Source organism: Aureococcus anophagefferens (genome assembly GCF_000186865.1).
Source record: "Aureococcus anophagefferens unplaced genomic scaffold AURANscaffold_13, whole genome shotgun sequence".
NCBI lineage: Eukaryota > Pelagophyceae > Pelagomonadales > Pelagomonadaceae > Aureococcus > Aureococcus anophagefferens.
This window is the reverse complement of record NW_008705573.1, coordinates 73,253-83,442: the sequence shown is the minus strand read 5'-3', so window position 1 is coordinate 83,442 and position 10,190 is coordinate 73,253. Positions and strand designations below refer to the sequence as shown.

The 10,190-nt window shown below is 71.4% G+C and overlaps 3 protein-coding genes across 3 annotated transcripts; 1 reads left to right on the top strand and 2 right to left on the bottom strand.

Moving 5' to 3' along the window:
- Positions 1-41: 41 nt before the first annotated feature.
- On the top strand, positions 42-2,402 carry AURANDRAFT_28190 (hypothetical protein; the record flags this gene model as incomplete). Its single annotated transcript, XM_009040144.1, has 2 exons — positions 42-1,430; positions 1,497-2,402. Coding segments are annotated over 2 exons (2,295 nt in total), but the record flags the coding sequence as incomplete, so codon positions are not given.
- A 2,330-nt stretch (positions 2,403-4,732) lies between these two features.
- Positions 4,733-5,254, bottom strand: AURANDRAFT_28326 (hypothetical protein; the record flags this gene model as incomplete). The annotated part of the gene is made up of 1 exon (XM_009039897.1): positions 4,733-5,254. A coding segment is annotated over one exon (522 nt), but the record flags the coding sequence as incomplete, so codon positions are not given.
- Positions 5,255-8,743: 3,489 nt separating this feature from the next.
- Positions 8,744-10,080, bottom strand: AURANDRAFT_65070 (hypothetical protein; the record flags this gene model as incomplete). Its single annotated transcript, XM_009039896.1, has 2 exons — positions 8,744-9,330; positions 9,459-10,080. The coding sequence occupies 2 exons, from the start codon at positions 10,078-10,080 to the stop codon at positions 8,744-8,746; spliced, it is 1,209 nt and encodes a 402-aa protein (XP_009038144.1).
- Positions 10,081-10,190: the final 110 nt, after the last annotated feature.

The window sequence follows — 10,190 nt, the reverse complement described above, 5'->3', positions numbered from 1 at the left end:
GCACCATGGCCAGCGCCGAAACGCAGAAGCGCGACCGCGCCATGAGCTGGGAGGACAAGGAGGCCGCGGCCGTCAAGGAGCTCGTCGCGTCGCTCCCGGCCTGGGAGGGGTCGCTGGAGCCGGACACGACCCTACCCTTCGCGTCGGCGCTGCGGACCGGCGCGCTCGACTGCGGCCTCCGCTACTACCACCGGCGCAACGCCGAGCCGCGGGACCGCGTCGAGCTCGTCGTCGCCGTGCGCGCGGGGTCCATCGACGAGCGCGACGAGGAGCGCGGCCTGGCCCACGTGCTCGAGCACCTCGCGTTCCGCGCGCAGAGCGACGAGGACGGGTCCTGGGGCGTGCTGCGGGAGCTCGAGGCGCACGGCGTCAAGTTCGGGAGCCACCAGAACGCGTACACGTCCTTCGAGGAGACGTGCTACTGGTTGCACGTGCCCTCGGACTTCTTCGGCCGCGCGCTCGAGCTCCTGGGCGCCCTCGTCGGCGACGTGCGCATCTCGGACGACGACGTCGACAAGGAGCGGGCCATCGTGCTCGAGGAGTGGCGCCAGGGCAAGGACTGGGCGCAGCGCGCGGCCGAGAGCCACTTCCGCTTCACGTTCGCCGGGAGCCGCCTCGCGGACCGGCTGCCCATCGGGTCGCTCGACGTCGTGCGCACGGCGACGGCCGAGACGCTCCGCGATTTCTACGAGCGGCACTACGTCGCCGAGAACATGGCCGTCGTCGTCGTCGGCGACGTCCCCGCGGAGACGGATATCGCCCAGGCCATCGACGCCGCCTTCTCCAAGCACTTCGACGCGCGGCGGACGTCCGACCGCCCCTGGCCGCGCGACGCGGCGGCTTTTTATCCCGCGGGCGCGGACGCGTTCGGGAGCCGCGTGCTCCAAAAGGTCGCCGAGGGAGAAACCCCGAAGCTGCGCGTCAACGTCTACGAGGACGCCGAGGCGACGTCGACGGCCGCGACGCTGAGCTGCTGCCGGCCCTTCGTCGCGCCGGCGACGGTCGGTAGCTTCGAGACGTGGCTCCTCGACGACGTCTACCAGCAGATCCTGAATCGGCGGCTCCAGAAGCTCAGCATGCTCGCGACGCCGCCCTTCGCGCACGCGTCCGCGGGCACGGAGCGGCCCGTGTGCCTCGCGGCCTCCGGGCGCGCGGTGTCCGTGGCGACGCTGTCCGTGCAGCCGCTGACGCGCGGCGACGCCGCACAAGCCCTGGCCGCCGCCTGGCGCTGCGTCGAGGACACGCGCGCGGGCGTTTCGGAGGAGGAGCTCCGCATGGCGAAGCGCGAGATCCTCTCGGATCTGAAGATGCAGTGGCTCGAGAAGGAGCAGCAGGAAAGTTCGACGCTCGCCGACGAGGCGCGCGACCACTTCCTGCTGCGCATGCCGCCGCTCGACGTGCGGGACGAGGTCGCGCTGACGGCGGCCATCGTGCGGGGGATCACCGTCGAGGGCGCGCGGTCGCGCGCCGACGCGTTATTTCCCGCGGGGGCAAAGTTGGACGCCGTCGTGGGTTGCACGCAGCCCCTGCCCCGCGCGCGCTGGTTCGCGCGCCTGCGCGGGCTCGACGCGGCGGAGGCCGGCGCGGCGGCGACGGCGGACGCGCTGCGAGGCGCCGTGCTCGACTTCGCGGGCGCGGCGGGATCGTCCGCGGCCGACGAGGCCTTCGACGCGGCGGCGTTCTTCGGCCCCGTCGCGGACGAGCAGGGCCAGGTCGTGTCGAAGGCGCGCCACGACCTGCCGGGCCTGGCGACGCCGGCGCTGGAGCTCCGGCTCGACAACGGCCTCACGGTCGTCTTCCTGCGGACGGACTTCCGCGACGACGAGGTCGTCTTGTACGGCGCGGCCCCGGGCGGCCTGTCGACGGTCTGCGGCCGGTCGGCGACGCTGACGCCCCTGGCCTTCGCCGCGCGCTTCGCGAGCTCGCTGGCGCGCGAGTACGGGCCCTTTGGGGCGCCCAAGGCCCTCCTCGCGGACGCGCTCGGCGGCCGGCGCGTGCGCCTGGACGCGGACGTCGACGCCTACCGGCGCGTGCTCAGCGGCGACTGCGCCGTCGACGAGCTCGAGACGTTATTGGCGTTGACGGCGCGCCACTTCCACGAGCCGCTGAAGCGCAGCGCCGGGCGGCTCGAGACGTTGAAGCGGTTGGCGCGGGAGAACGTCCGCGAGCGGTGGCGCGACCCCAAGGCGCGCTACGCCAAGGCCATCGACGAGGTGAACACGCGGGACCACCCCTACTGGCGGCCCGCGTCCCTCGCGGACGTGGACACCTTCGACGCGGCGGCGAGCGCCGACTTTTACGACGCCGCGTTCTCGTCGCCGGAGGGCTTCGCGCTGTGCTTCTCGGGCACGTTCGACGTCGACGACGGCGCGCTCGAGGAGCTCGTCAAGGCCTACCTGGGCCCGCTGCGCCCGCGGGGGGACGTGGACCGGCCCGAGGACGCGGCCTTTGGCTTCGGCGAGGGCTCGGGCGCGCTGCCGGCGTTCGGCGCCGCGCGCGCGATCGCTCCGTTAGACGCGCGGTTCCCCGACGGCGGGCCGCACGTCCGCGTCGTCCACGCGCCCCTGGCCTCCGTCGAGACGGACGACGACGCGGCGCTGCGGGGCTGCCAGTCGCGGCTGAGCTTCCCCGTCAAAGTGGCCGGCGTCGGCGCCGACGACGTCGAGACGTCCCGGGACCGCCTCCGCGAAAACGCGACGCTCGAGGTCGCGGCCATGATCCTGGAATCGAAGCTCGTCGAGTCTTTACGGTTTTCCGCGTCCAAGGTCTACGACGTGTCGTCGCGCATCTCCTTCGCCACCGCGGACCCGTTGAACGACGCGGCGACGGTGCTCGCGGGCGTCCTGGGCGTGTCGGCGTCGCACGACCCGGACGCGGCGGATTTCCTGGAATCCAAGGTCCTCGAGACCATCGCCGCGTTGACGTCCGAGGGGCCGGCGCGGCGCGACCTGGACAACGCGCTCGCGGCCGCGAAGAACGACCGCAGCGAGCTCCTCCGGCGGAACACGTTCTGGGCGCCCGCGCTCGCGTCGACGTTCCTGACGCCGCGCTACCGCGGCGACCTCGGCGCGACCTACGCGGAGACGCACGCCGTGCGCGACGACCTCCACGCCGCGCTCGGCGAGGCGTCGGGGCCGGACGCGGTCCGCGCGGCGCTCGCGCGCGCGACGGGGCGCCTCGAGAACCGGACCAAGGTCCGCCTCGCGCCCGCGCGGCCGCTGCTGGGCGCGCGGCCCACGCTCGTCGCCGCCGCCGCCGCCGCCGCCGCCGCGGCGGCGCTCGGCGCCGTCGTATTCGCGCGGCGCCGCGCGGCCCACTAGTACTACCGGTAATTTTTCTCGCCCGTTGTTACGACGCGTCCATGTCGCCGACGCTCTTCGTCGCGCTCGCCTCGAGCGACTCCCGGAGCTCGCGCGCGAGCGCCTCCTCGGCGTGGACCGCGTCCCAGGCGCGCTTCTCGCCGCGGCGCATGGCCTCGAAGATGTCCTCGATGTCGACGCCGAGGTCCGTGGCGAGCGCGAAGAGGTCGTTGTGCGCGTCGTCGTCGAGCTCGCCGGAGCTCAGGCTCTTGAAGGAGTCGCGGGAGCCCGAGGCGGCGGAGCGGCCCGACCCGTGGCGCTTGGGCTGGGGCGACGGCGACCGCGACCGCGTCGGGCGCTCGCCGAGCGACAAGGCCCCGAAGTCCACGCTCTCCGAGCTCATGCTCCGGAGCTTGGCGCTGAGGCGCCGCCGCGACACGGCCTCGTCCTCGAGGCTCGGCGCCGCGCCGAGGGCCGCGTGGTGCGCGCGCTCCTCGGCCATGCAGCGCAGCGCCGCGGACAGCGACGGCCGCTGACCGTCCGCGTGTGGCTTCTTGCGGCCGACGCCGCCCGGCGTGAGGTGCGTCTCGAGCTCCTTCCCCGACGCCGAGAGCTGGCGCTTCGGGTGCGTGTGGCGCCGCGCGGGCGCCTCCTCGGGCGCCGCGCGGTAGTAGCGCTTCCGCCGGGGCAGGTTCGCGCGGAGCCGCGCGAGCGCCGATCGCGCCGCGGCGACGGTGACGCCGAAGAAGGACCGCTTGCGCCGGGGCGGCGGCCGGGGCGTCGGCGGCGTCAGGGGCGTCGCGGCGGAGCGGGGGGAGCTCGGGCCCGTGGGCGTCGCCGGGCGCTCCGCCGCGCGCGCGGCGGCGCGCGTCCGCGCGCTCCGCGTTCACCAATCGCGCGCCCACGGCCGTCGCGATGGCCTCGAGCTCGTCGAGGCCGTCGGGCCGCCGCACGCGGAGCGCGCGCTCCCAGAAGGGCCCCCAGCGCGCGCCGCGGAGGAAGGGCGCGTCGCGCAGGAGCGTCGCGGCCGCGGGCCGCGCCGCCTCGTCGCGTCGCATCATCGCCGCGACGAGGTCGCGCGCCGCGTCGCCCGCGGGCAGCGCCGGGGGCGGCTCCGCGGCGACGGCGGCGCTGTGGGAGAAGAGGTCCGCGTGGGCCGCCCAGGGCAGCGCGCCCCGGCGCACGGCGAAGAGCGTCACGCCGAGCGCGAAGACGTCGCTCTTCAACCCGTAATCGCCGGGGCCCCGCGCGCGCTCCGGCGAGAAGTAGGCGAGCGTGCCCTCCGTGCCCAGGGAGCTCGCGGAGCCGCCGCCGTAGTCGTCGCTGCTCGACGGCCGCCGGAAAAGGCGCGACGCCGCGGAGGACGAGGACGACGTCGGGGACGAGGGCGTTTCTAGACCGTCGACGGACGTCTTCCGCGGGGCCTCGCGGACCGCCAGACCCAGGTCGCCGATCTTCACGGCGCCGGAAAAGCTCAGGAGCACGTTCGCGGGCTTGACGTCGCGGTGGATGACGCGGAGGCCGTGGAGGTGCGCGAGGCCCCGCGCGGCGCCCGACGCGATCAGACGGAACGCGTCGTCGCACAAGAGCGCGAGCTCCGGCGCGCCCGCGAACTGGTCCAGGGACCCGCCGTCCATGTACTCGAGCACGAGGCCGACGACGTCGGCGGCGTCGTCGACGTAGGAGCCGTAGAAGCGGAGCACGTGGTCCGACGCGCCCGCGCGGCACCGGAGGCCCGCGGCCTGGCTCGCGTTCCGCGCGACCTCGCTGACCGCGCGCTTGCGCTTCGCGCGCGCGTCGACGGAGACCTCCTTGACGGCGACGACGCGCTGCGTCGGCCCGTGGAAGGCGAGCCAGACGGACCCGAAGGAGCCGTGGCCAAGCGCGCGGACCTTGCACGTCGCCTCGCGCAGGTCCGGGCCGCCGGAGCCGCTGTGGTCCGCGACGTAGCGCATGTCCTCGCGGAAGGACACGGACCGCGGCGTCCGCTGCTTGAGCCGCCGGCCCGTGGACTTGGCCGTCGCGGGCGACGACGCCGTCGACGGCGGCGCGCGCGACTCGACCGTCTTGAACGTCGTCGGCGACTGGCTCGCGACCGACGCGCCGGGCGACTCGATGGCGTACTCGTCGTCGCTCGAGTCCGACAGGGCGATGGCGAGGTCCGCGCGCGCCCGCCCCTGGGCGGGGAAGCGAGGCATCGTTGCTCTGTGGTGGTCGTTTTGAAGTAACCTTTTCCAACCGACGTGGGGGGCTCAGGGGTCGCGGGGCGAGTCGCCGTCCGGAGGCGAAGGCGGCGTCGGGCGTCGACGTCGCGAGGCTGTGGACCGAGGACTCGGGCGACTCGGGCGAGGGGCTCGGACGAGCGCTCCGCCTCGAGCCGGAGGAGGAAATTCGAGACGCACTTTGCTCCCGATTTGAGGCGAACCAAAGGGCGAACCCAAGGCCAAAATAGGGGCGGACAGTGAAAGTCGACCGGCGGTGGACCGTCGAGTTCGACCTTGCGGTCACTTGCGATGGATAGCCGACTTCTAACTGATACTTAGAGAGCCTGGGTTCGCGTAAATCGACGTCGATCTCGCGGAGCTACGACCTCGCAAAGTCTCGATTTTCCTCCCGCGCGGGCAAAACGCGGTCGCGTGTACGAGGCGCTCCGGCGACTTTGGGCTGGCGTGGGCGCACTCGAGTCGATATACATGTCGTCGGAACCCATCGCGCAGCCGTCCGACGCCTGTAGCCCGCGAGGACGCGTTGTGGCCCATCGCCTCGTTTCCAGGCGAGAAACGCCAATCCCGTCTCGCGCCTGTGCCAGCGCAGACGCCACGAGCGGTAGGCGTAGCGCGTGTTCCCGCGCCTCGTAGGTCGACCTGGGAGTGCACTGAACACTCGACACGTCGGCGCGACGCCCAGCAGCGCCCAGCGAAGCGATCTAGTTCCGGTGCCTCACCGAAGCCTCACCAGAGCGGGCGCTCCAGGCGCGCACGAGCAGCGCCGAAGGCTCTGCGGCTCAGAGCAGCGCCGCAGGGCACGCAGGAACGGTTCCGAACGCGCGGCGACGTGATTCCGCGCCGCCGGGAGGCGCCTGGCGTCGGCCCGCGACGTCCCGAAGCGCTTTGTCGAGGGCCGCCACCAGTGCTGTCGGCACCATGCATTCGCGGTGCGGGGGGTTCCTGAGTTAGTGCAGCCACGAAACTCGGCGGAGACGCGTGAGGCCGGGCCTCACGCAACATACCCAAATTACGTCCTTGCACTAACCCAACATCTCGGCGCACTGCTCCCGACCCATCCAGGGAACCGGACCCAGCCGAAGCGGCCCCGAAGCGCCCGGCTTCACTGTCCGCCCCTAGCCAAAACGCCGTTCCAGGCTTGCCAGAGGCGGTTTCTCACCAAGGCCCACTCGTCGGGCGCACCGTTCGACGCTGGAGCCACCCCTCCTTGCCGACACGACGTCTCCGGGGCCTGATCTTTCTAAAAACCGCCCTCCCAATTGTTGAAGTCGTCGATGAGGTCGCCCGTGCAGCAAATTTTGGTTGATCCACGCAATCGTCGATCCCACGCTGGGCAGCCCGATCGGGAGGAAGCCAAGCGCCGCCAGGCCCGAACAAGATGGCGTCGTGGATATGGAAGAAGCTGCGGACGTCGGTGCTGACGCACAAGTCGCTCAAGTACCAGATCGTCGACGATCCCTACGTCGTGACCACGGCCTGGGTCATCAAGCTCTTCGTCGTCGGCTACCTCATCTACTCCCTCTTCTGGCAGTTCGTCTACTTCAAGTTCGAGGTGCCCTTCGGGTACACGAACATCTACGCGACGGGCTACTCGTCGTCCAACGCCGTGCCCGACGGCATGTGCGACGGGCTGCCCCAGTACGACTTCGTCTACGACTCGACGTGGGTCTACAACAACAACCGGTGCCGCGAGTTCACCTACGGCGAGGTCATGCGCAAGCTCGAGGATGGCGGCTTCTACATCCAGACCTACACGCAGGACACGCGGGGCATCTACGAGGACTGCAAGGACGACGTCCTGGGCTGCCGCAACGCGACCATGGAGTACGGCAACTTCTTCGTGCCGTTCGTGGACGACATCGTCATCTACGTCGACCACGGCTACGACGCCGTGGGCCGCGACGTCCAGGGCAACAACCCGGAGGGCGTCCTGCAGAACCACAAGAACGACAAGATCAAGAGCTTCGACGAGGGCGAGTCGCTCCGGTTCACGCTCACGGAGCTGCTCAACGCCGCGGGCATCGACAGCCTGGACGCCCTGAATTCGGCCGGCGCCGTCGCCGAGAGCGTCGGCTCGCCCACCTACCGCATGACGGGCCTGACCATCGAGCTCCTCATCTCCTACAGCAACAAGTACAAGAACAACGGCAAGGAGATCAAGTGCAAGGCGTCCGTCCAGAAGATCCCGCTGGGCTGGAGCGGCCTCGGCGCGTCCACGGACTACACGAACTTCGAGCCCAACGCGGACAACACGGCCTACAGCTTCCGCACCGTCGAGGAGTACTCCTACGGCGTCAAGATCCAAGTCAAGGCCGCGGGCGAGATCGGCTCCTTCGACATCTACTATCTGCTCGCCATCATCTCCCAGTTCATCGTCTACATGGGCGTCGCGGCCCTCTTCGGCGAGATGGTCGCCCACAACTTCCTCGGCGACAAGTCCCTCGACCTCTTTCAGGACCAGCACGACTTCCACCACGCGAAGAACAAGCCCCTCGTCATCTCCAACTCGCTCAAGAGGCGCCAGGGTCTCCAGGACAACGCCGGCGAATCCGCGGACAAGGAGCACGAAGAGGCGATGTCCACGTCCCTCTTCAAGGACGACGGCGTCGAGGACGCGGAGGTGTGAGGCTTTACGTAACTCACCCCGTCGGACGATCCGCGGCGCGAAGCGACCCTCGGGGAGGTTCCGCGGGCGGCGTTCGCGCCGCCGCGCGTCGTCGGCCCGCCGCGGTGCGTGGCGACCTTCGGCGGTGCGCGCCTACGTGAGGATGGGGATGTGAAATGCGGTGTCAACACGTCGCGCACAGCGTTCCGGAGAGCCGTGCCTCGCTCGGCGGCCGCGCGGGAGTCGCCTCCCGGCGCCCGCCGAAGTGGCGCACGACGCGCTAATTCCGCCCCAGGCCGGGCGAGCCGGCCTTTACTCTCGCATTCCGTATGAAAGTCACCGCGCCATGGAGGGCGAGCATGCGCGGGCTGCAGAACGCATCCCGCGCGCGCTCTCGCGTAGCGACTGATTAATAGGTGCTTGGGGGCTCGAAGTGGCGACGCGCGCGGACGCCGCGGACGCGCGAGAGCGGTGGCGCTGCGGCGCGGCCGCAGCAGTGCGCGCGCGCGATGCGTTGAGCAAGCGAGCCCAGCCGGTCGCCGATTTCAGGCTGAGGCAAGCTTGGCGTCACCTTGGCGTCAATTTGGCGGACCGGTGCAAGCAGACGTACTCCGTTAAGACCCGCTCGTCAGCCGGCGCAGCAGCTCGGCCTTCGCGCCGGAGACGCGGAGCCCGCGCTCGCGGCAGGCGGCCTGGAGCCGCTTCGCGGTCCACGCCATCGACGGGGCCGCGTCGCGGCTCGCGCGCGCGGCCGCGGCGGCCGCGGCCTCGTCGCTGTCGGGCATGGCGCCCGTCTGCGCCTCCTCGACCCAGTGCAGCGTCCTCCCGTGCGGGCCCGCGTCGCGCCGCACCGCGCGGCCGTCGCCGGCGACGGACGCGCCGTAGACCTCGAGCGAGAAGCCCAGCGGCGCGAGGTCCCGCAGCTTCGGCCGCGGGTCGGGCGTGCCGTAGGCGACGAGCTGCGCGTCGCGCGACGCGCGGATGAGCCGCAGCGCTTCGCCGCAGATGGCGCGGACGCGGTCCTCGCCGACGTCTCCCAGGGCCGCGAAGGGCCACGTGCGCGTCGCGTAGAGGATCTCGGAGAGCAGGTAGTTGCCGATGCCCGCCGTCTGCTTTTGATCCATGAGGAAGACCGCCAGCTTCTTCTCGGGGCTCCGCGCGGCCGCGGCCGCGAAGACGCCGCGGAACCGGTCCTCGAAGCCTGGGCAGGACAAGAGAGATTCAACGTCGCTTCAACGTGAGTGTTCCGCGCGCGCGCGTCCCGGAAAAAGCATCCACGCTTCGAGACCGTTCCAAGAGATGATCGCTCGTCCAAAAATCAGCTAAAACGAGTGGAAAACGGCCGAGATATGAGGCTTTGAAGTTTGGAATTTCGCTCTCTTGTCCTGCCCTGCTCGAAGCCGGCCTCGTCGCCGTCCTCGAGCCACGACAGGCCGAGCGACTCGAGCTTGTCCCGTAAGAGGCCCGCGTCGAAGCAGGCTTTGAACGTGCCGAAGTTGCGCAGGTCGTGGTACCACAGCCGCACCTCGTCGTCGTCCGACGCGAGCCGCAGCGCGAGGCGCGCGTGCGGGTGGCCCGCGCGCAGCGTCCAGCCGCCGGACATGCCGAGCGTCGACCAGAGCGACGCGCCGCCGGCGAGCTCGAAGTAGATGAACTTGCCCTTGCATCGGACGCGCTCCAGCGCGAGCGGCAGGCGGTCGCGGAGCTCGGCGAGGCCCTCGGGCGGCCGCTCCGCGTAGCGGCCCGAGACGACGTCGACGGCCGCGACGGCGTAGCGGCCGCCGCCGAGCCGCGCGTCCATCGCGCGGCTCAGCGTGTGGCACTCCGGGCCCTCGGGCATCATGCGCACCGCGGACCGCGCGTAGGCGCGGCGCGGCGCGCTCCGGCGCAGCGGGCGCAGCGCGTGCAGCGCGGCGCAGCGCATGAGCAACCGGAAGGCCCGCCGCCGCATGCGGCGAGACACGAGCGCGAATCGCCGCTGAGACGCGAGCGCAGCGGTGAAGACGATCGTTAGCTGTGCTGAGCGCTGCTAAACGAGCGCAGCGCTCGCCGTCGCGCTAA